The sequence below is a fragment of the Dendrobates tinctorius genome, unplaced genomic scaffold (assembly GCF_039654945.1).
Source record: "Dendrobates tinctorius isolate UK_male_01 unplaced genomic scaffold, ASM3965494v1 ptg000179l, whole genome shotgun sequence".
In the NCBI taxonomy this organism is placed as follows: domain Eukaryota; kingdom Metazoa; phylum Chordata; class Amphibia; order Anura; family Dendrobatidae; genus Dendrobates; species Dendrobates tinctorius.
The window spans coordinates 4,572,603-4,598,803 of NW_027361846.1; the positions used below are offsets into that span (position 1 = coordinate 4,572,603).

A 26,201-nucleotide genomic window follows, 5' to 3' on the forward strand; every position below is an offset into this window, starting at 1 on the left:
TCTTATATCACTGTATGTGGGGGACAGGGTCCTTATATCACTGTATGTGGGGGACGGGGTCCTTATATCACTATGTGGGGGACGGGGTCCTTATATCACTGTATGTGGGGGACGGGGTCCTTATATCACTGCATGTGGAGGACGGGGTCCTTATATCACTGCATGTGGAGGACGGGGTCCTTATATCACTGCATGTGGAGGACGGGGTCCTTATATCACTGTATGTGGGGGACGGGGTCCTTATATCACTGCATGTGGAGGACGGGGTCCTTATATCACTGCATGTGGAGGACGGGGTCCTTATATCACTGCATGTGGAGGACGGGGTTCTTATATCACTGTATGTGGGGGACGGGGTCCTTATATCACTGCATGTGGAGGACGGGGTCCTTATATCACTGCATGTGGAGGACGGGGTCCTTATATCACCGCATGTGGGGGACGGGGTCCTTATATCACCGTATGTGGGGACGGGGTCCTTATATCACTGTATGTGGAGGACGGGGTCCTTATATCACTGTATGTGGGGGCGGGGTCCGTATATCACTGTATGTGGGGGCGGGGTCCGTATATCACTGTATGTGGGGGACAGGGTCCTTATATCACTACATGTGGAGGACGGGGTCCTTATATCACTGTATGTGGGGCAGGGCTGTGGAGTCGGAGTCGGTGCTCATTTTGGTGGAGTTGGTATAAAATGGACCGACTCCGACTCCTAAAATATATAATAAATTGGGTACAGTAGTTCAGTGCAGAATATTTTTTCATAGGAATTTGGGAAAGTTATGAAATGTCCTATAAATGGCTGTTCTATTCTTGATCTAAGGCTACATTCACACACAGCGTTTTTGCTGCGTTTTTTGAGGATACGTTTTTCAATTGCAAAAGCAGATCAGCTTTTTAAAAAACCGCATCACCTGAAAGGTTTTTGAGCTCATAGATAATGTTTTCAATAGCAAAAGCAGATTAGAAATCTGCTCTATCTATATATCCATTTATCCATATCTGTCTATCCATATCATATCTGTACCAAAAAGAATGAAAGCCGGGTAGCACACAGACTAACACTCCTTTTATTTAGCACCAGTCAGGGACACCTCATAGCTGCCCAAAAGGACGCCCAGGACAGGCATTGCTCGTCTTCAGTAACATCAACTGATAGTTGGAATAAATAGACTGCATTCACCACCACATTTTCTTAAGGTGCAGGCTTTATTTTCAATTTTTCAAGTGTAGGAGTGTGCAGTATGAGGTTCTGCAGCAGCTGAGGTGTGCAGTATGAAATTCTGTGGAACAGTATGAGATTCTGCCCCCCCCCAGGTTTGATCCTGGCTACGCCCATAGTGTGAATGTAGCCTGAGGATCTAGGATTTATCTTAGCCGCGATAAGTCATAGTGTGTGTGTATATGTGTATATATATATATATATATATATATATATATATATATATATATATATATATATACACACACACACAGTACAGACCAAAAATTTGGACACACCTCCTCAATCAAAGCGTTTTCTTTATTTTCATGACTATGAAAATTGTAGATTCACTCTGAAGGCATCAAAACTATGAATTACCACATGTGGAATTATATAATTAACAAAAAAGTGTGAAACAACTGAAAATACTGTATGTCTTATATTCTAGGTTCTTCAAAGTAGCCACCTTTTGCTTTGATTTCTGCTTTGCACACTCTTGGCATTCTCTTGATGAGCTTCAAGAGGTAGTCACCGGAAATGGTGGGATTTTTTGCCTTATAAATGGGGTTGGGACCATCAGTTGTGTTGTGCAGAAGTCTGGTGGATACACAGGTGATAGTCCTACTGAATAGACTGTTAGAATTTGTATTATGGCAAGAATAATGCAGCTGAGTAAAGAAAAACGAGTGGCCATCATTACTTTAAGAAATGAAGGTCAGTCAGTCCGAAAAATTGGGAAAACTTTGAAAGTGTCCCCAAGTGCATGGGCAAAAACCATCAAGCGCTACAAAGAAACTGGCTCACATGAGGACCGCGCAAGGAAAGGAAGACCAAGAGTCACCTCTGCTGCGGAGGATAAGTTCATTCGAGTCACCAGCCTCAGAAATCGCAGGTTAACAGCAGCTCAGAATAGAGACCAGGTCAATGCCACACAGAGTTCTAGCAGCAGACGCATCTCTACAACAACTGTTAAGAGGAGACTTTGTGCAGCAGGCCTTCATGGTAAAATAGCTGCTAAGAAACCACTGCTAAGGACAGGCAACAAGCAGAAGAGACTTGTTTGGGCTAAAGAACACAAGGAATGGACATTAGACCAGTGGAAATCTGTGCTTTGGTCTGATGAGTCCAAATTTGAGATCTTTGGTTCCAACCACCTTGTCTTTGTGCGACGCAGAAAAGGTGAACGGATGGACTCTACATGCCTGGCTCCCACCGTGAAGCATGGAGGAGGAGGTGTGATGGTGTGGGGGTGATTTGCTGGTGACACTGTTGGGGATTTATTCAAAATTGAAGGCATACTGAACCAGCATGGCTACCACAGCATCTTGCAGCGGCATGCTATTCCATCCGGTTTGTATTTAGTTGGACCATCATTTATTTTTCAACAGGACAATGACCTCAAACACACCTCCAGGCTGTGTAAGGGCTATCTGACCAAGAAGGAGAGGGATGGGGTGCTACGCCAGATGACCTGGCCTCCACAGTCACCAGACCTGAACCCTATCGAGATGGTTTGGGGTGAGCTGGACCGCAGAGTGAAGGCAAAAGGGCCAACAAGTGCTAAGCATCTCTGGGAACTCCTTCAAGACTGTTGGAAGACCATTTCCGGTGACTACCTCTTGAAGCTCATCAAGAGAATGCCAAGAGTGTGCAAAGCAGTAATCAAAGCAAAAGGTGGCTACTCTGAAGAACCTAGAATATAAGACACAGTATTTTCAGTTGTTTCACACTTTAATTATATAATTCCACATGTGGTAATTCATAGTTTTGATGCCTTCAGAGTGAATCTACAATTTTCATAGTCATGAAAATAAAGAAAACTCTTTGAATGAGAAGGTGTGTCCAAACTTTAGTCTGTACTGTATACATGTATACAGTGTATTACATATTTACAATTTATTACAGTTTTTTGTGTTCTAAAGTTGTATTCCAATAAATAGATATTATGTTCTATCTAAATATCTTGATTATTGGATCATAGAAATGATTAAATGTCTGATGTTCACATTGTACTACAATACATTTTTCACCTAAATATAAGCAATATATGTGGGAGTCGGAGTCGGTGTAAGGGAAATTGAGTCGGAGTCGCAGGTTTGGCTTACCGACTCCACAGCCCTGATGTGGGGGATGGGGTCCGTATATCACTGTATGTGGGGGACGGGGTCCGTATATCACTGTATGTGGGGGACGGGGTCCGTATATCACTGCATGTGGGGGACGGGGTCCGTATATCACTGCATGTGGGGGACGGGGTCCTTATATCACTGTATGGGGGAGGGGTCGTATTTTACTGTATGGGGCAGGGGTCATATATCACTGTATGGAGGGAGGGGGTTGTATTTTTCTGTATGGGGGAAGGGGGTCGTATTTTACTGTATGGGGGAGGGGTCGTATTTTACTGTATGGGGGAGGGGTCGTATATCACTGTATGGGGGAGGGGGTCGTATTTTACTGTATGGGGGAGGGGTCGTATATCACTGTATGGGGGGCCAGGGTCGAATTTTACTGTATGGGGGAGGGGTGGTATATCACTGTGTGGGAGGACGGAGTCGAATTTTACTGTATGGGGGAGTGGTCTTATATCACTGTATAGGGAGGGAGTTGTATTTTACTGTATGGGGAGGGGTCGTATATCACTCTATGGGGGAGGGGGTCGTATTTTACTGTATGGGGGAGGGGTCGTATTTTACTGTATGGGGGAGGGGTCGTATATCACTGTATGGGGGGAGGGGGTCGTCTTTTACTGTATGGGGAGGGGTCGTATTTTACTGTATGGGGGGAGGGGGTCGTATTTTACTGTATGGGGGAGGGGGTCGTATTTTACTGTATGGGGGAGGGGTCGTATATCACTGTATGGGGGGCCAGGGTCGAATTTTACTGTATGGGGGAGGGGTGGTATATCACTGTGTGGGAGGACGGGGTCGAATTTTACTGTATGGGGGAGTGGTCTTATATCACTGTATAGGGAGGGGGTTGTATTTTACTGTATGGGGAGGGGTCGTATTTCACTCTATGGGGGAGGGGGTCGTATTTTACTGTATGGGGGAGGGGGTCGTATTTTACTGTATGGGGGAGGGGTCGTATATCACTGTATGGGGGAGGGGGTCGTATTTTACTGTATGGGGGAGGGGTTGTATATCACTGTATGGGGGAGGGGGTCGTATTTTACTGTATGGGGCAGGGGTCATATATCACTGTATGGGGGAGGGGGTTGTATTTTTCTGTATGGGGGAGGGGTCGCATTTTACTGTATGGGGGAGGGGTCCTTATATCACTGCATGTGGGGGACGGGGTCCTTATATCACTGCATGTGGGGGACGGGGTCCTTATATCACTGCATGTGGGGGACGGGGTCATTATATCACTGTATGTGGGGGACGGGGTCCTTATATCACTGCATGTGGGGGACGGGGTCCGTATATCACTGTATGGGGGGAGGGGGTCGTATTTTACTGTATGGGGAGGGGTCATATATCACTGTATGGGGGAGGGGGTCGTATTTTACTGTATGGGGCAGGGGTCATATATCACTGTATGGGGGGAGGGGGTTGTATTTTTCTGTATGGGGGAGGGGGTCGTATTTTACTGTATGGGGGAGGGATCGTATATCACTGTATGGGGGAGGGGGTTGTATTTTTCTGTATGGGGGAGGGGTCATATTTTACTGTATGGGGGAGGGATCGTATATCACTGTATGGGGGGAGGGGGTCGTATTTTACTGTATGGGGAGGGGTCATATATCACTGTATGGGGGAGGGGGTCGTATTTTACTGTATGGGGAGGGGTCGTATATCACTGTATGGGGGGCCAGGGTCGAATTTTACGGTATGGGGGAGGGGTGGTATATCACTGTGTGGGGGGACGGGGTCAAATTTTACTGTATGGGGGAGGGGTTGTATATCACTGTGTGGGGGGACGGGTCATATTTTACTGTATGGGGGAGGGGTTGTATATCACTGTGTGGGGGGACGGGTCGTATTTTACTGTATGGAGGAGGGGTCGTATATCACTGTGTGGGGGGACGGGTCATATTTTACTGTATGGAGGAGGGGTCGTATATCACTGTGTGGGGGGAGGGGGTCGTAGTTTACTGTATGGGGGAGGGGTTGTATATCACTGTGTGGGGGGACAGGTCATATTTTACTGTATGGAGGAGGGATACAACTAGTCCCACATAACTAAATGAAGGGCAAAGAAGAGATCCCACTATGAATTTCAATTAAAAGATATATTATTATTGAAAAAAATCCTAAGAACAATGTGAACAAGCAGCAAGTTAGCCATGACAGAGGACACCAAACAAATGAATTATAGTAGGCTATAAAGGTACTGTCACATTTAGCGATGCACCAGCGATCCCGACCAGCGATATGACGCGGTCAGGATCGCTGGTGCATCGCTAAGTGGTCGCTAGTGAGCTGCCACACAGGCAGATCTCACCAGCGACATCGCAGGGGTCGGGGGTCGCTACTTACCCGTCAGACGAGGCGATCCTGCGTCCTCCCGCCCGGCTCCACTCGTTGCTCGTCTCCACAGCAGGAAGCTGACGACGAGAAACGGTCCAGGATGTTCTCGCGCGATCAGCGATAGCCAGCGGGGGAGCAGTCGGAGGTAAGTATCACACACAGCGATGTCGCTAGCAGTATCACTGCAACGTCACAAGTTATAGCGATATCGCTTAGTGTGACAGACCCTTAAGGTCATGCAATGTGGTATAATGCAAATCAATACAGGTAAGCACATAGGGCTACTACATATCAATTATCCTTAGTTGTAAACAGTGAAGGGCTCTAGTAGAGAATAATCCCCTAGCACAATAGCTTAATCAACATAATAAAACCCCCGCTGCATAAATAGATACACCATTCAAATGCTGACAAAGCCCTAAAGATCACAATTAGCCATAACATTAGGTAAGCAATGACTAAGCTCCATTACTGAGGGCCATGATACAGTCCATGAATGAGCCGAAATAGAAAAATAAAGTGCAAAAAGGAGCCAAAATTGATATCTACCTGTGGCACAGGATCATAAGGTGTCCCCACACCCCGACGCGCGTTTCGCCGCCAGCTTCTTCCGGGGGCGTCCTAGGGGATTATTCTCTATTAGAGCCCTTCACTGTTTACAACTAAGGATAATTGATATGTAGTAGCCCTATGTGCTATACCACACAGTACTACTACTATAATTCATTTGTTTGGTGTCCTCTATCATGGCTAGCTTGCTGCTAGTTCACATTGTTCTTAGGATTTTTTTCAATAAAAATATATCTTTTAATTGAAATTCATAGTGGGATCTCTTCTTTGCCCTTCATTTAATTATGAGGGACTAGTTGTAACCATATGGTTGAAGTGCCCCATTCACTCGGACTATTTGTTTTTATATTGTATGGGGGAGGGGTCGTATATCACTGTGTGGGGGACAGGGTCGTATTTTACTGTGTGGGGGAGTGGTCGTATATCACTGTGGGGGGGCAGGGTCGTATTTTACTATATGGGGGAGGGGTCGTATATCACTGTATGGGGGAGGGGTCAAATTTTACTGTGGGGGAGGTGTCGAATTTTACTGTATGGGGAGGGGTCGTATATCACTGTATAGGGGGACGGGGTCGTATTTTACTGTATAGGGAGGGGTCGTATATCACTGTATGGGGGGACGGGGTCGTATTTTACTGTGTGGGGGTGGGGTCATATATCACTGTATGGGGGGAGGGGGTCGTATTTTACTGTATGGTGGAGGGGTCGTATATCACTGTATGGGGGACGGGGTTGTATTTTACTGTATGGGGGAGGGGTCGTATATCACTGTATGGGGGACGGGGTTGTATTTTACTGTATGGGGGAGGAGTCATATGTCACTGTATGGGGGGACGGGGGTTGTATTTTACTGTATGGGGGAGGGGTCGTATTTTACTGTATGGGGGGACGGGGTTGTATTTTACTGTATGGGGGAGGGGTCATATATCACTGTATGGGGGACGGGGTCGTATATCACTGTATGGGGGAGGGGTCGTATATCACTGTATGGGGGGACGGGGTCGTATATCACTGTATGGGGGAGGGGTCGTATATCACTGTATGGGGGAGGGAATCGTATTTTACTGTATGGGGGTACGGGGTCATAGTTTACTGTTTGGGGAAGGGGTCGTATATCACTGGGGGAGGGGTCGTATATCACTGTATGGGGGGACGGTACGTATATCACTCTATGGGGGACGGGTCGTATATCACAGTATGGGGGGGACGGGGTCGTATTTTAGTGTATGGGGGAGGGGTCGTATTTTACTGTATGGGGGGAGGGGTCGTATATCACTGTATGGGGGGCGGGGTCGTATATCACTGTATGGGGAGGGGTCGTATTTCACTGTATGGGGGGCTGGGTCGTATATCACTGTATGGGGAGGGGTCATATTTTACTGTATGGGGGAGGGGTCGTATATCACTGTATGGGGGATGGGTCATATATCACTGGGGGGACGGGGTCGTATTTTACTATATGGGGGAGGGGTCGTATATCACTGTATGGGGGAGGGGTCGTATATCACTGTGGGGAAGGGGGTCGTATTTTACTGTATGGGGGTACGGGGTCGTAGTTTACTGTTTGGGGGAGGGGTCGTATATCACTGTATGGGGGAGGGGTTGTATATCACTGTGTGGGGGGACGGGTCGTATTTTACTGTATGGGGGAGGGGTCGTATATCACTGTATGGGGGGACGGGGTCGTATTTTACTGTATGGGGAGGGGTTGCATATCACTGTATGGGGGGGCGGGGTCGTATATCACTATGGGGGAGCGGGGTCGTATATCACTGTATGGGGGAGGGGTCGTATTTTACTGTATGGGGGAGGGGTCGTATTTTACTGTATGGGGGAGGGGTCGTATTTTACTGTATGGGGGAGGGGTCGTATTTTACTGTATGGGGGAGGGGTCGTATTTTACTGTATGGGGGAGGGGTCGTATATCACTGTATGGGGGAGGGGTCGTATATCGCTGTATGGGGGAGGGGTCGTATATCACTGTATGGGGGAGGGGTCGTATTTTACTGTATGGGGGCGGGGTCGTATATCGCTGTATGGGGGAGGGGTCGTATATCGCTGTATGGGGGAGGGGTCGTATATCGCTGTATGGGGGAGGGGTCGTATTTTACTGTATGGGGGCGGGGTCGTATATCGCTGTATGGGGGAGGGGTCGTATATCCCTGTATGGGGGAGGGGTCGTATATCGCTGTATGGGGGCGGGGTCGTATATCGCTGTATGGGGGCGGGGTCGTATATCGCTGTATGGGGGAGGGGTCGTATTTTACTGTATGGGGGAGGGGTCGTATATCGCTGTATGGGGGACGGGGTCGTATATCACTGTATGGGGGAGGGGTCGTATATCACTGTATGGGGGGACGGGGTCGTATATCACTGTATGGGGGAGGGGTCGTATATCACTGTATGGGGGAGGGGTCGTATATCACTGTATGGGGGAGGGGTCGTATATCACTGTATGGGGGAGGGGTCGTATATCACTGTATGGGGGAGGGGTCGTATATCACTGTATGGGGGAGGGGTCGTATATCACTGTATGGGGGAGGGGTCGTATTTTACTGTATGTGGGAGGGGTCGTATATCACTGTATGGGGGAGGGGTCGTATATCGCTGTATGGGGAGGGGTCGTATATCGCTGTATGGGGGAGGGGTCGTATATCGCTGTATGGGGGAGGGGTCGTATATCGCTGTATGGGGGAGGGGTCATAGAATCATAGAATCATAGAATGGTAGAGTTGGAAGGGACCTCCTGGGCCATCTGGTCCAACCCCCTGCTCAAAGCAGGATTCGCTAAATCATCCCAGTTAGATGTCTGTCCAGCCTCTGTTTGAAGACTTCCATTGAAGGGGAACTCACCACTTCTCGTGGCAGCCTGTTCCACTCATTGATCACTCTAACTGTCAAAAAGTTTTTTCTAATATCTAATCTGTGTCTCCTCCCATTCAGCTTCATCCCATTGCTTCTAGTCTTTCCTTGTGCAAATGAGAATAAAGTTGATCCTTCTACAATGTGACAGCCCTTTAGATATTTGTAGACAGCTATTAAGTCTCCTCTCAGTCTTCTCTTTTGCAAACTAAACATTCCCAAATCCTGCAACCTTTCCTCATAAGACAGGGTTTGCAGACCGGTCACCATTCTGGTCGCTCTTTTCTGAACTTGCTCCAGTTTGTTGATGTCTTTTTTAAAATGTGGTGCCCAAAATTGGACACAATATTCCAGATGAGGTCTGACCAAAGAGGAGTAGAGGGAAATAATTACTTCACGTGATCTAGACTGTATGCTTCTGTTAATACATCCTAGAATTGCATTTGCCTTTTTTGCTGCTGCATCACACTGTTGACTCATATTCAGTCTGTGATCTATTAGTATACCCAAGTCTTTTTCACATGTGCTGTCACTTAGCCCTATTCCTCCCATTCTATATATGCTTTTTTCATTTTTATTGCCCAGATGTAGTACTTTGCATTTCTCCCTGTTAAAAACCATTCTGTTAGTTGCTGCCCACTTCTCCAGTTTATTTAAATCTTTATGAATCCTCTCTCTCTCTTCTCTAGTATTAGCTATCCCTCCTAGCTTTGTGTCATCAGCAAATTTAATCAGTTTACCCTCAATTCCTTCATCTAAATCGTTGATAAAGATGTTGAACAATACAGGGCCCAGGACAGAGCCCTGTGGTACCCCACTTGAGACATTCTTCCAACTGGATGTGCAGCCATTTACGACCACTCTTTGGGTCCGATCACTAAGCCAGTTATGAATCCACCTAACAGTTGCCTTGTCCATTCCATACTTAGTCATTTTTTCAATAAGGATTGTATGAGAGACTTTGTCAAATGCTTTGCTGAAGTCAAGATATACTATATCTACAGCATTTCCTTGATCCACCCAATCAGTAATACCGTCATAGAAGGAAATTAAATTAGTCTGACATGGCTTATTAGTTACAAACCCATGCTGACTCTGTTTAATCACTTCATTCTTATCCAGGTATTGACATACATGTTGTTTAATAATTTGTTCAAAGATCTTTCCTGGTATAGAAGTCAGACTCACCGGCCTATAGTTGCCTGGGTCCACCTTCTTCCCCTTTTTGAAGATAGGAACAACATTTGCTCTTCTCCAGTCTTCTGGCACTTCTCCTGTTCTCCAAGAATTTTCAAAGATTATGGAGAGGGGTTCAAAAATTTCTTCTGCTATCTCCTTCAGTACTCTGGGGTGTAATTTATCTGGACCTGGAGACTTGAATTCATTTAGGTTAGCTAAGTGTTTCCTCACTATCTTTCTGTTTATAGATATCCTGGATTCTTCTATTCCCTTAATAGGACAGTGAATAACAGTTGATGTTACATTTCCTTTCTGAGAGAAAACAGAAAATAGGAATTTAAAAGTTCAGCCTTCTCAACATCCTGTCTTACCATTTCATCATTTTCATCCTGTAAAAATCCTATAGCATCTTTGACTTTTCTTTTACTTTTGACATATCCCCAAAATCCTTTATTATTGCTTTTGACATCTCTTGCAAGCCTCAATTCATTTTCAGCTTTAGCTAATCTGATTTGTGCCCTGCAGGTTCTGCAGACAGCATTATATTCTTCTTTAGATATGCCTCCCTCTTTCCATTTTATAAACATTTTTTTCTTCCTTTTTAGCATGTGCTTAAGTTCTGTGTTCATCCATCCTGGTTTCATTAAATGCTTCCTATTCTTCCCTCTTTTCGGAATTGTTAACAACTGTGCTTTGAGAATTTCATTTTTCAAGATTTCCCATCCTTCCTGGACATTTTTGTCTTTAAGGATATCCAGCCATTGGATCCCTCCAATTCTCTTTCTGAATCCCTTAAAATCTGCCTTTCTGAAATCTAACCTTGACGTCTGAGTCTTCACAGGTCTTCCGCCTCTAGTTATCCAAAATTCTAAAATAGCATGGTCGCTACCTCCTAGGGTCCCAGCCACTTTTACCTCCTCAACCATTTCCTCCCTGTTTATAAGGATTAGATCCAAGGTAGCAGTTCCCCTTGTTTTCTCCTTTACCTTTTGGAAGATAAAGTTGTCAGCAAGAGAGGATAAGAATTTCCTTGACCTGTTAGTTTTGCCTGAGAGAGATTCCCAACAAATGTCTGGATGGTTGAAATCTCCCATGACAACTATGTCATATTTTTTGGAGAACTTGGCCATTTGATGCATAAAGAGTTCATCCATATCTTCAGCTTGCACAGGCGGCCTGTAGTAAATGCCTACAATGGTGTCCTTTCCATTGTTCTGTCCTTGTATTCTTACCCAAACAGTTTCCACAGAACTCCCAGTCTCTGAAGCTTCAATCTCTGTGCAGATATACGCATTTCTAACATACAATGCGACACCCCCTCCTCGTTTATCAAGTCTGTTTCTTGCAAATAAGTTGTATCCTTCTAGTCTTGTATTCCAATCATGTGTATTGTCCCACCAAGTTTCAGTGATTCCAATGACATCATATTTCTGTTCCTGTGTTAGTAGTTCCAATTCTCCTTGTTTGTTGCCCATGCTTTGTGCATTAGTATAGAAACATTTTAGTTTGTGATTGGTTTCTCTTTCTCCAATATTTTTATTAATTAGATTCTTTCGTCTTTGTTCTTCCTTTCCACTTCTAATAGCAGAGTTCTCAATAGCATTTGTCAGGTGTATGGCTTTTTCTGGTCTTTTGCTTCCCTTCCCATGTTGTTCTAGTTTAAAGCTCTCCTTACAAGTGTAGCAAGGCGACTTCCAAATACATGCTTTCCAGTCTTCGTAAGGTGCACCCTATCTCTAGCAAGTAGTCCATCGTATAAGTAGTTCACTCCGTGATCCAGAAATCCAAATCGTTGCTGACGGCACCATCGACGTAGCCAGTTGTTCACCTGCAGAATCTTATTCCACCTCCTTGTTCCATGGCCATCCACTGGGAGGATGGAAGAGAAGACCACCTGCGCTCCCAGTTCTTTCACTTTCTTGCCTAAGTCTTCAAAGTCTCTGCAGATGGTTTCCAGGTCGTTTCTTGCAGTGTCATTTGTCCCCACATGTAGTAGCAGGAATGGGTAGTCATCTGTAGGTCTGAAGAGTCCTGATATCCTGTCAGACACATCTTTAATTTTTGCACCTGGAAGACAGCACATTTCTCTTGTAGTTATATCCGGTCTGCAGATAGCGGCCTCTGTTCCTCTCAACAGGGAATCCCCCATGACCACCACTCTCTGTTTCTTCTTCACAACATTTTTCTTTCTCCATCCAGGAGGACTCTGAAGGCGTACAAGGTTGCTGTTTGTTGGCAAAGTCTTATCCTGATGTATTTCTTCATCGTTCTCCTGCGTGAGAGCCTGGTACTGGTTTCTGAGCAGTATGGGTGCTGACTGCCTCCTGATCCTCCTGCTTCTCCGGGTCACATGTCTCCATTCCTCTGTTTCTTCAGGTGCACTTCGAATTTCTTCTCTTTCTGTATCATGAAGAGATAATTCTGCTCTGTCCAAGAACTCTTCACCTTCCTTAATGATCTTCAACGTAGCTAACCTCTCTTCGAGATTTTGCAACTTTTCCTCCAACAGGGTCACAAGCTTGCATTTGTGGCATGTGAAGTTTGGCTTTTCCACTGGTAAATCTGTGAACATGTAGCAAGAAATGCAGCTCACCAAATGGCTCCTGGCCTCTTCCATCTTGAGATTTCTTAAAAACGATGAAAGATGAGCCAAAATTATCGGCGCGCGGTTTTTCCGATTTCCTCTTTTCAGCTGCAACGGCCAAAACCCAGTGATCGTTGAGCTCGCGGAGACTCTTCACTTATCCCAGAAGGCACTGGGAATATGCAAATGATCTCCTCAAGACTCTTCCCCTGGTTTTCCGATTTCCTCTTTTCAGCTGCAACGGCCAAAACCCAGTGATCGTTGAGCTCGCGGAGACTCTTCACTTATCCCAGAAGGCACTGGGAATATGCAAATGATCTCCTCAAGACTCTTCCCCTGGTTTTCCGATTTCCTCTTTTCAGCTGCAACGGCCAAAACCCAGTGATCGTTGAGCTCGCGGAGACTCTTCACTTATCCCAGAAGGCACTGGGAATATGCAAATGATCTCCTCAAGACTCTTCCCCTGGTTTTCCGATTTCCTCTTTTCAGCTGCAACGGCCAAAACCCAGTGATCGTTGAGCTCGCGGAGACTCTTCACTTATCCCAGAAGGCACTGGGAATATGCAAATGATCTCCTCAAGACTCTTCCCCTGGTTTTCCGATTTCCTCTTTTCAGCTGCAACGGCCAAAACCCAGTGATCGTTGAGCTCGCGGAGACTCTTCACTTATTCCAGAAGGCACTGGGAATATGCAAATGATCTCCTCAAGACTCTTCCCCTGGGTCGTATATCGCTGTATGGGGGAGGGGTCGTATATCGCTGTATGGGGGAGGGGTCGTATTTTACTGTATGGGGTCGGGGTCGTATATCGCTGTATGGGGTCGGGGTCGTATATCGCTGTATGGGGGAGGGGTCGTATATCGCTGTATGGGGGAGGGGTCGTATTTTACTGTATGGGGGAGGGGTCGTATATCGCTGTATGGGGGCGGGGTCGTATATCGCTGTATGGGGGAGGGGTCGTATATCGCTGTATGGGGGAGGGGTCGTATATCGCTGTATGGGGGAGGGGCGTATTTTACTGTATGGGGGAGGGGTCGTATATCGTTGTATAGGGGAGGGGTCGTATATCGCTGTATGGGGGAGGGGTCGTATATCGCTGTATGGTGGCGGGGTCGTATATCGCTGTATGGGGGAGGGGTCGTATTTTACTGTATGGGGGAGGGGTCGTATATCGCTGTATGGGGGACGGGGTCGTATTTTACTGTATGTGGGAGGGGTTGTATATCGCTGTATGGGGGGACCTTGTGGAGTAGATATAATACCGCGGGGTCCTCCGGGCCTATGGATGTTTTTTCTGTGTCTTTATCTAGTGAAATTAACCCTTCCTTTATTCGCACAGTTCCCCTGTGGCTTTCTTGGAGGAGCAGCGTTCCACAGTGATTGGGTCGGAGTCACGATTTTCGGAAGAGGATAACGGCCGGGATGGAGTTACAGACTGGTGAGTAAAAAGCGGAGGGGACGAGCAGGGGCCTGAGCTGCTGGTAAGGAAGCCTGGCGGTCCACCATGGCCCAGGCTGATGACACAGCAGAGAGGAGATGGTGGATGCTGTAACACCTCTGAGGCACTTTGGTGGCAGAGGCACCTGTGGATGGCTCTTCTGCAGGTCAGTCGGGGGAGGAGAGGAGCATGGAGAGCGGTTATCTCCTGAAACATCGCTGATGAAGCCCCCTTAGACCCAGCAGCAGCAGACATCTTCAGCACTCACAGCGTCTGTGACCGGCAGGAGCCCACAATGACGGATGTGCTGCTGGCGGTCACTATGTGTCTAATACAACCCTGAGCAGTGATGCCACCTTATGAAGGAAGAGACGTCGTCTGTCAGGAGACACATTCAGAGGGCGCTGGAAAGAACTAAAGAACCAGAAGGGAGAGTGAGTAATACTGAGGACCTGCTGCGTCCGATGCAGCGTGATAGGAAAATGTCTAAACGAGATCGGAATGTTCAGTAAAACGGACGACCTGGAAAATAGACTCCGAAGAAATCATTTCCGCCTTATAGGAGTCGCAGGAAGGTTCGAGGGCAAAAACTCAGCTGATTTCATGGAATCCTGGCTCATGGAAGTGTGTGGGAAAGAGGCACAATCTCCTGCAATCGAGCGAGCTCACAGGATGCCATCCAGAAATCCACCGCCGGCCCACCAGGACCTTGTGTTCTGAAGCTATAGCATTATAGAGACTCCATCCAGCGTGAAGCACGGGACCGTCCTCATCTGTTTATTGGAAACACTACGACGGCCATTTTTCCTGATTTCTCTGCAGAAAGGCAGAGCAAAATCTCCACATGTCAAGAAAAGGATGAGACCTGCAGCTTCTATACTCGATGTGTCCTGCACGAGTGAGGGTCCTAGTGTCTGGAAAGAGGTAATTCCTGATTCCCCATCACATCGGCTGGACAATAATGAGGCAAAACAGACAGCGGAGAACTCTGCTAACCCCTGAGAGTCAACACATGCGGATCAGTGATTTCTGTATCCTGATACCATATAACGTGGATAGCGGGAAGCCCCAAGACGCTGCTGGAGGGCGCTCTGCTGGAGGGCGCTCTGCTGGAGGGCGCTCTGCTGGAGGGCGCTCTGCTGGAGGGCGCTCTGCGGGAGGGCGCTCTGCTGGAGGGCGCTCTGCGGGAGGGCGCTCTTCTGGAGGGCGCTCTGCGGGAGGGCGCTCTTCTGGAGGGCGCTCTGCGGGAGGGGGCTCTGCGGGAGGGGGCTCTGCGGGAGGGCGCTCTGCTGGAGGGGGCTCTGCTGGAGGGGGCTCTGCTGGAGGGGGCTCTGCTGGAGGGGGCTCTGCGGGAGGGCGCTCTGCGGGAGGGCGCTCTGCTGGAGGGCGCTCTGCTGGAGGGCGCTCTGCGGGAGGGCGCTCTGCGGGAGGGCGCTCTGCGGGAGGGCGCTCTGCGGGAGGGCGCTCTTCTGGAGGACTCTTCACATCTTTTTCAATTGTTTCTGGGGTGTTTGTTTTTTTGTCCTTCTATGTCAGGCTTTGGACTTGTATGGCCCCTGAATCTCTCCTCTGTGTTTGGTTGGTTATGGTTTTGTGTTAAGTTCTGTGTTATATGTTAATAAGGGGGAAAAAGAAGGGAGGATGGAGAAAATGCTCCAGGTGGTGCAGTGGTCATTATCTTCTCTTTCCATATGGCTAAGCTTGTAAATATCTGGAATGTGAGGGGCACGGGAGCGCTAAGAGGTGCCAATATATACATGGCGGCATCCAGGGCTCATCTGTCTATTAGAAACGCAACTAAGTAAGAGCTGGGGAGGTCGTTCCCTCCACTCCATATTCTCTTCCCATGAGAGAAGGGTGAGTGTATTCATACATAGATTAATCCCATTTAAATATTTAAAATCTGTTATGGATGTAAAGGGTCGGTACATCGCTCTGCTGTGCCATATAGATGGTTACATTAATTTTAGTGGCTGTAAATATACCCCCTCCATATATGTCCCCTCCATATATACCCCCTCCATATATGTCCCCTCCATATATGTCCCCTCCATATATGTCCCCTCCATATATGTCCCCTCCATATATACCCCTCTATATATACCCCCTCTATAGATACCCCCTTCATATATGCCCCCTCTGTATATGCCCCCTCTGTATATGCCCCCTCTGTATATGCCCCCTCCATATATGCCCCTTCCATATATGCCCCCTCCATATATGCCCCCTCCATATATGCCCCCTCCACATATGCCCCCTCTATATATGCCCCCTCTATATATGCCCCCTCTATATATGCCCCCTCCATTTATACCCCCTCCATGTATGCCCCCTCTATATATGCCCTGTCATGAACTCATTTTCTGCTCCACCAGTTGAGAGTTCCCCTTCCGTTCTCCCTCTGGTGGTGACAGGAGGTAGTGAGGTTGGTTTAAGTGGTAATGATCTGCCACCTGATGAGGAAGATAACGATTGGATCTCTGGAGTATCAGACTGGATATAAGACAGCCGACGCCCTATCCGGGTGCTGGTGATTCAGTCAGCTTCTCAGGTCCTGGACTTCGGCTCTCTTCCAGTCTTGTTAAGTTTGTTTTTTGCTAATGTTCACACTTGCGCTTGTTGGTCAATTCAGTTTTTTGTGTAATCAGCCTGCCCCTGCTGGGGCTGTGCTGAACTTCCACTCCTATTAATCAGTATTTGCCAATCTGCTTTTTGTCCCTTATTAGATTGGCCTCTTTTTTGCTCTGTCTCAGAATATTTCAGAGTGCTGATATAGGTTTAGAAGTCTAGTGACTTCAGGGTTAATTTTGCTATCAGAAGTGTTGGACAATATTTTTGTAGGTTGTTTTTGGCAGATTTCAGACAGTGTCTTTCCTTTCCTGTCCTTTTTAGTTAGCCGGGGGCCCTATCGTTTGCTCAGCCTATTTTCCTGCCTTTGTTTGTATTTTCATCTTGTTTCACCGTCAATACATGTGGGGGCTGCCTTTCCTTTGGGGTCTGCTCTGGGGCAGTTAGTTTTCCTCTTTTCCTTCTTTAGGCTTATGTAGTTCTCCGGTTGTGACGAGGCGTCTAGGACCAACCTAGGAACGCTCTACGACTGCTTCTAGTTGTGCGGTTAAGATCAGGGATCTGCCATCTGCATAGTTACCAACTTCTCTGTTTTTCTGTGGCTTAGCTTGTTGTCTTTTTTTCCTCCTCTGTTTCCCATTCATAACAGAATCACCAGCCATACCGCAGATTCTAGGGTACTCAAAAGCAGGAAAGAATTGTTAGAGAGAAAAAAAAAAAAAAAGGGTCAGAGGTTTTTTTTTTTTTTTTGTGTATTTTATCCTTTTTTTTTTTTCTGGGGCCGTAGGAGGATTTTTTTTTTCCTAATGGAGATTAAGCAACTGTCTGATCGTGTGGAGCAGCTTGCTGCTGAAGTACAGGGAATTCCCACCTACCTTATTCAGTCACATGCTGCTGAACCCAAAATTCCTACTCCTGATGTGTTTTCTGGGGATCGGTCTAAATTTCTGAATTTTAAGAATAATTGTAAATTATTTCTTGCTTTGAAGCCTAACTCATCGAGGAGCTCTGTGCAGCAGGTTAAAATTGTCATCTCCTTGCTGCGCGGCGATCCCCAAGATTAGGCTTTTTCTCTGACACCTGAAAATCCTATTCTGACTAATGTGGATGCATTTTTTCAGGCCTTGGGGTTGTTGTATGATGAACCTAATGCCGTTGATCAAGCTGAGAGAACCCTGTTGGCATTAAACCAGGGTCAGGATCCTGCAGAGTTATACTGTCAAAAATTCCAAAAGTGGGCGGTCCTTACTACATGGAATGATGGTGCATTGGCAGCTCTCTTTCGGAAAGGTTTGTCAGAGACCGTAAAAGATACTATGGTGGGATTTACTGTTCCCTCTGGTCTAGATGGCTCTATGGCATTAGCCATTCAAGTTGATCGGCGCTTACATGAACGTAAAACTACACGGGAGGTGCTGCCACCTTTTGAACAAATGTCTGAACCTATGCAATGTGATGGGGTTTTTTGTTTAGTGCGCAATGTCAGGAGTTTAGAAGGCGTAATAAGCTGTGTTTTTTCTGTGGAGACGCCTCTCATACTATTTCTGTCTGCCCTAAATGAGAGAAACGTTTTGCACACACATTTGCTGTGGGCAGTGTACAACCTAAGTTCCTTTTGGCAATTACTCTGATCTGCTCCTTGTCCACATTTTCCACTAAGGCTTTTGTGGATTCAGGAGCAGCTCTGAATCTGATGGATTTGGACTTTGCTAAACGTTGTGGTTTGTCCATGACGCCTCTGCAGATGCCTATTCCTTTGAGGGGTATTGATGCCACTCCTTTGGCTGAGAATAAACCTCAGTTTTGGACCCAGGTGATAATGCGAGTTGCCCCAGACCACCAAGAAAATTGTACATTTTTGGTGCTGCATAATTTGCATGATACTAATGTTCTGGGGTTTCCTTGGTTGCAAACTCATAACCCAGTTTTGGATTGGAAATCTGTGTCTGTGGTGAGTTGGGGTTGTCAGTGTGTTCTTAGGGACGCTCCTATTTTCTCCACCTCTCCTCAGTCTCATGATGTTCCTGATTATCTAGCCGATTTTTCTGATGTACTTAGTGAGAGTAAGTCTGCGTTTTTGCCTCCTCATAGGAGTTATGACTGTGCAATTGAGTTGATGCCTGGGTGTAAATTTCCCAAGGGTCGGCTTTTCAACTTATCTGTACCCGAACATGATGCTATGCGATCCTATATTAAGGAGTCGTTGGAGAAGGGTCATATTAGACCATCCTCGTCACCGTTAGGCGCTGTTTTTTTTTTTGTGGCCAAGAAAGATGGTTCATTAAGACTGTGTATTGATTATCGTTCCCTTAACAAGATGACGGTTAAATATCAGTACCCGTTACCTCTGATGTCTGATTTATTCTCCAGAGTTAAGAGTGCCTGCTGGTTTACTAACCTTGACCTCAGGGGGGCGTATAATCTTATTCGCATCAAGCATGGGGATGAATGGAAGACTACGTTTAATACTCTGGAGGGACATTTTGAGTACCTGGTGATGCCTTTTGGGCTCTCTAATGCCCCTTCTGTCTTCCAGTCCTTTATGAATGATATTTTCCGAGACTTTGTGGATAAGTTTTTGATCATCTATCTGGATGATATTTTGATCTTTTCTAGTGATTGGGATTCCAATGTGGAACACGTCCGGACTGTGTTCCGGATTTTGAGGGAGAATTCCCTGTTTGTTAAGGGATCGAAGTGCCTCTTTGGTGTACAGAGGATTTCATTTTTGGGATTTATCTTGTCTCCATCGACTATTGAAATGGACCCGGCCACGGTACAGGCCATTTATGATTGGGTTCAGCCTACTTCTTTGAAGGCTCTCCAGAAGTTTTTGGGTTTTTCTAATTTCTATCGTAAATTTATAGGTAATTTTTTTAGTATTGTCAAACCACTGACTGATCTGACCAAGAACGGCGCTGATGTGCTGAATTGGTCTCCTGAGGCTATCTCAGCATTTCAGGAGCTTAAGCAGAGATTTACTTCAGCTCCAGTTTTACGGCAACCTGATGTCTCACTTCCATTTCAAGTGGAGGTGGACGCTTCTGAGATTGGTGCAGGAGCTGTGTTGTCCCAAAAAGACCCTGTGACTTCTAAGATGAATCCCTGTGCCTTCTTTTCTCGAAAGTTCTCCCCATCTGAACACAACTATGACGTGGGGAATCGGGAATTGTTGGCCATGAAATGGGCATTTGAGGAGTGGAGACATTGGTTGGAGGGAGCTAGACATCAATTTGTGGTCCTCACCGATCACAAGAATTTGATTTATCTGGAGTCGGCCAAACGCTTGGATCCTAGACAGGCTAGATGGGCCTTGTTTTTCACGCGTTTTAATTTTGTGGTCTCTTTTCTTCCGGGCACTAAGAATGTTAAGGCAGACGCCCTTTCTAGGAGTTTCTTTGCTGATTCTCTTAGTGTGACCGAGCCTACTACCATCCTAGGTGAGGGGGTAGTTCTTTCTGCCATTTCGTCCGATTTGAGACGCGCCCTGGAGGAATTTCAGGAGGATAAACCTGAGCGTTGCCCTATGGGAAGATTGTATGTTCCTGACCAGTGGAGAAAGAGAGTGATGTCTGAAGTCCATTGCTCCGCATTGGCTGGTCATCCGGGTATTTTTGGTACCAGAGATTTGGTGAGTCGGTCGTTTTGGTGGCCTGCCTTATCTCGTGATGTTAGGAATTTTGTACAGTCCTGTGGGACTTGTTCTCGGTCTAAACCCTGTTCTTGTTCTAGTGGGTTGCTGATGCCCCTGCCGGTGCCCAAGAGGCCATGGCCCCATATCTCAATTGATTTTATTTCTGATCTTCCTGTCTCTCAGAGAATGGCTTTTATCTGGGTGATTTGTGATAGATTTTCGAAGATGGTCCATCTTGTACCACTCCCAAAGTTGCCATCTTCCGCTGAGTTGGTGCCCTTGTTTTTACAACAGGTGGTTCGGTTACACGGAATTCCTGAGAACATTGTGTCCGATAGAGGGGTCCAGTTTGTTTCCAGATTTTGGAAAGCCTTTTGTTCCAATCTGGGAATTCAGTTATCCTTCTCCTCCGCATTTCATCCCCAGACCAACGGGCAGACTGAGAGAACAAACCAGACCCTGGAGTCTTATTTAAGATGTTTTATATCTGCTGATCAAGATGATTGGTCTCATTTTTGCCCTTGGCCGAATTTGCGCTGAACAATAGAGCTAGTTCTGCCACTCTGATGTCACCCTTTTTCTGTAATTTTGGGTTTCATCCTCGATTCTCTTCAGGGCAAGTGGAATCTTCGTCCTGCCCAGGTGTGGACACTGTGGTTGTGAGAATGCAGCAGATATGGGACCAAGTGGTGGATAAGTTGTCACTCTCTCAGGAAAAGGCCCAGCGTTTTTCAAACCGGTGTAGGACAATTGGTCCCCGGTTTAAAGTGGGTGATATGGTTTGGCTGTCGTCTAAGAATATTCCTATGAATGTTACATCTCCAAAATTTAAGCCAAGATTTATTGGACCTTATAAGATTTTGGAGATTCTTAATCCTGTTTCTTTTCGATTGGCTCTTCCAGTTACGTTCAAAATCCATAACGTATTTCACAAGTCACTGTTGAAAACGTTTGTTGAGCCAGTAGTTCCTGTGGCGGCACCTCCTGATCCTGTATTGGTTAAAGGCAGTGTGGAATATGAGGTAGAGAAAATATTGGATTCTCGTTTGGTTAGACAGAGACTCCAGTATTTGGTCAAATGGAAGGGTTATGGTCATGAGGATAATTCTTGGGTCTCTGCCTCTGATATTCATGCCAATAAATTGGTTCGTGCTTTTCACCGGGCCCATTCTGATCGGCCTGGTGGCATGGATGAGGGTTCGGTGACCCCTCCTCAAGGGGGCGGTACTGTCATGAACTCATTTTCTGCTCCACCAATTGAGAGTTCCCCTTCCGTTCTCTGGTGGTGACAGGAGGTAGTGCGGTTGGTTTAAGTGGTAGTGATCTGCCACCTGATGAGGAAGATAACGATTGGATCTCTGGAGTATCAGACTGGATATAAGACAGCCGACGCCCTATCCGGGTGCTGGTGATTCAGTCAGCTTCTCAGGTCCTAGACTTCAGCTCTCTTCCAGTCTTCTCAAGTTAAGTTTGTTTTTTGCTAATGTTCACACTTGCGCTTGTTGGTCAATTCAGTTTGTTGTGTAATCAGCCTGCCCCTGCTGGGGCTAGGCTGAAATTCCACTCCTATTAATCAGTATTTGCCAATCTGCTTTTTGTCCCTTATTAGATTGGCCTCTTTTTTGCTCTGTCTCAGAATATTTCAGAGTGCTGATATAGGTTTAGAAGTCTAGTGACTTCAGGGTTAATTTTGCTACCAGAAGTGTTGGACAATATTTTTGTAGGTTGTTTTTGGCAGATTGCAGACAGTGTCTTTCCTTTCCTGTCCTTTTTAGTTAGCCGGGCCCCATCGTTTGCTCAGCCTATTTTCCTTCCTTTGTTTGTATTTTCATCTTGCTTCACCGTCAATACATGTGGAGGGCTGTCTTTCCTTTGGGGTCTGCTCTGGGGCAGTTAGTTTTCCTCTTTTCCTTCCTTAGGCTTATGTAGTTCTCCGGTTGTGACGAGGCGTCTAGGACCAACGTAGGAACGCTCCACGACTGCTTCTAGTTGTGCGGTTAAGATCAGGGATCTGCAATCTGCATAGATTCCAACTTCTCTGGTTTTCTGAGACTTTTCTTGTTGTCTTGTTTTTCCTCCTCGGTCTCCCAATCATAACAATGCCCCCTCCATATATGCCCCCTCCATATATGCCCCCTCTATTTATGCCCCCTCCATATTCCCTACAACCCCAGTTCTGTTAATAGGGGGTATACCAATTCTATTCCTCCGCTTTGGGGCAGACTCCACACGGTGATGTACCGGCCTCGGCTGGCCCTACAGTGACATCTAGAATGAGATTGGGTATCTTGATATTTGGAGACACTGGGCCGCATTCATGCTCCTCAATGTCACACCATTCTTTGTCACGGATTGACCTCAGGGACCCTTCTCCGAGTGCAGGTGAAATAGCGTGGGTAATGAGACGCCCGGGGCGAGTGAATTCTGATTGGCTTATGTTAGGAGCTAAGTCTATTATGGAAGAATTAACAGAATTCAGGGAAATAAATGAAGGATCAGCGTCAAAACTATTATTGTAGGACACCAGGAAAGCGGATGTCAGAGGAAGATTTAGAAGAGATCTTTTTAGGTATAAAGCCAAGGAGACTCTCCATAATAATGTGCAGCAAGCTGAAGGACAATGTGTTCTGCGCCCATCGGTGAGCGCTCGGCAAGAACTAGAAGCAGCTCAGAGATGAATGATCATCTTATATCTAGAGCAGGAAACAAGCGTTTCTTATAAAGCCGAGATCTTCTGAGCAGGGGACGTGTGGAGACCTTGTGTCTACAGTAGATAAATCACAGGAGGCTCCGTCATGTGTCATCCAATTAGTTACAGAAAATGGAGCTATAATCAGGGAGATGAAAACATTCCTAAAGCCTTTCATTCATATTACAACAGTTTATATGATTCAAGGTTTCATGGTGATGGGGAAGAGCTGGAGCGGGGTTTGGATGGAATACAATTGCCCAAGATGGAGAGTGTTTCCTATTTCGAGGCCCCATTGACCATAGCTGAATGTGAGGAAGCCTTCAATCCCTCGCCAATCAATGGCTCCGGCTTCTGATGGACTGACCTGTGAAGGTTTCAAAAAGTATGAGGATATTTTGATTCCCAAGTTACTGGAAACTTTTAACGAGGCCCTAAAATCTGGTCAAATGCCAAAATCTATGTGTGAAGCGATTGTAGTAGTCATTTTATTACCAGGAAAAGATCCTTGTGACCGGAGTCATGTCGCCCCATCTCTCTCCTATCAGTGGACACCAAGATTATCGTGAAGGCCTTAGCAACTCGATTATTTCACATTGTTACCGAGGTCATTCCCCAGGATCAGTCAGGCTTTCTGCCAAACCGGAGCAAGAAGTCTAAGAAGACTTTACTTAAACATTCACAAATCGAATGTAACATCGGGACGTAGCGCGATCCTCTCTGTCACCGGTGGAAGGTTCTTCAATGACTGGGGGGTCCTACATTGTTATCATATCATGCTAAAATAAGAAGCAATGGTCTTTTTATCAGATGTGATTGCGTTGGGCACACGGCGAGGACGATTGATCATCCCCTAGCTCGGTTATACTACAGCGTATATAGATACAGATAGTGGAGGAATGGAAATACCGTGGTATCAATATTCCACAAATCCCTCAGGATCATATATCCGTAATCTCACTGCACCGTCCGCCGGAAAGGTTTACAAGGAAAATAGAAGCCTGGTGCCGGCGACCACGACCAGCCGCGGGGAGAGGAAACTTCTGTATGTTCTGCACAATGCCCCATGTGGATCCCTAGTTCTTATGTCAGAACATTGATAGTATCACTGTCTGAAAAAAAGCTGCAAGAATAAAATGTGAGCTCTTACAAAGGGACAAGGAGTGTGGTGCGCTGCGGAGCCAGAGGCGGTAATAGATCATGTGGCCGCACAACTCCAGCATTGTGCGCAGACGCCCTCAGCGACACCTAACCCTACACAGCTGGCGGATGAGAAGTCGCTGTGCCCGACACCAGCGTCACTCTATAAGGGAGTGGGGATATACGCCCAATATGTCGCGCTCTATAAACTGGAGGGTAAAGCAATACTGACCGGTCAACAGATATTAGCTGATGATATATTACAATAACTTGATCAATTAATTCCCGCAGTATTTGCAGCTTAGGAATTCATTTTATGCACAAATAAAATTGACCTTTTGCTGATAGGTAATAATTCCTTTATTAATCTGGTATTGGAAAAAGGAAATATCAAGGGCTGTATTTCTCATATATACTGACTTCTTCTAAATATTTTTTTTTAAAATTTCCCTTCATTAGCTAGAGAAAAATGGGAGGAAGATATAGGGCAGATTTCAGAAGATCGGTGGAGTCTGGCATTAGAGCCGATACCTCAATTATCTCTAAATGAGGCGCAGAGATTTTCTCAAATTCTATTAATGCAGAGGAAACGCCGGGTGCCCAGAGTCTTATAGGGTGTAGGACTGACGCTGAGCGTCCACCATGTACGATGCGGGATTATTACATGGGACCTGGGAGGACACTGGAGAGGAGGCCTGTCTATCATAATGAAAGTCTACAAAAGTGTTGTAATGTCTCTTGGGAATCCTAGAGGATGGAACTGGATCCAGTACCTGTAGGAATTTCACACATTTTATTCCAGGCCAGGAAACATATTGCATCCAAATCGATTAACCCCTTCCCTCCATTGATTAGCGATTTGAAAAATAGGATAAACAATATTATTAGACTGCAAAAGGGAATATACAAAAAGCGAAACATAATGACTACATTAGAGAGAATCCGGAGTCCATGGCTGGAAGCTTCTGGAAGGATTGTGGAGGAGAGGCGATGCGACCTCCTGGGCTGATCCCTCACTATATAATACTAGCTATGAACCCGTTCTACGCCCGGGTGGTGAGCATTTTAATTGGTATATGGTCTCCCATCCTGGTATGTGCTGCCACCTTCCTGGTATGCATGGCACCCCTCATTCCTATCCTGGTATGCATGGCACCCCTCATTCCTATCCTGGTATGCATGGTACCCTCACCCCCCAATCATGGTATGCATGGTACTCCCTCATCCCTTTCCTGGTATGCATGGTCCTCTCACCCCCAATCCTGGTATGTATGGTCCCCTCATCCCCCAAGCCTGGTATGCATAGTCCTCTCATCCCCCAATCCTGGTATGTATGGTCCCCTCACCCCCTATCCTGGTATGCATAGTCCTCTCATCCCCCAATCCTGGTATGCATGGTCCCCTCACTCCCTATCCTGGTATGCATGGTCGTCTCACCCCCCAATCCTGGTATGCATGGTCGTCTCGCCCCCCAATCCTGGTTTGCATGGTCCCCTCACCCCCTATCCTGGTATGTATGACCCCCTATCCTGGTATGCATGGTACCCCTCATCCCCCAATCCTGGTATGCATGGTCCCCTCACCCCCCTATCCTGGTATGCATGGTACCCCTCATCCCCCAATCCTGGTATGCATGGTCCCCTCACCCCCCTATCCTGGTATGCATGGTACCTCTCATCCCCCAATCCTGGCATGCATGGTCCCCTCACCCCCCCTATCCTGGTATGCATGGTACCCCTCATCCCCCAATCCTGGTATGCATGGTACCCTCACCCCCCTATCCTGGTATGCATGGCACCTCTCATCCCCCAATCCTGGTATGCATGGTACCCCTCACCCCCCAATCCTGGTATGTATGGTAC

General features: G+C 46.6%; 1 protein-coding gene across 2 annotated transcripts in view; it reads left to right on the top strand.

Moving 5' to 3' along the window:
* LOC141054871 (uncharacterized) overlaps positions 1-26,201 on the top strand; it is a 71,252-nt gene that overhangs the window by 14,818 nt on the left and 30,233 nt on the right. For both annotated transcript variants that reach the window (XM_073551758.1, XM_073551759.1), the window contains exon 3: positions 14,210-14,308. In XM_073551758.1, coding sequence (XP_073407859.1) covers positions 14,210-14,308 — 99 coding nt within the window. The remainder of the gene's footprint in view (positions 1-14,209; positions 14,309-26,201) is intronic.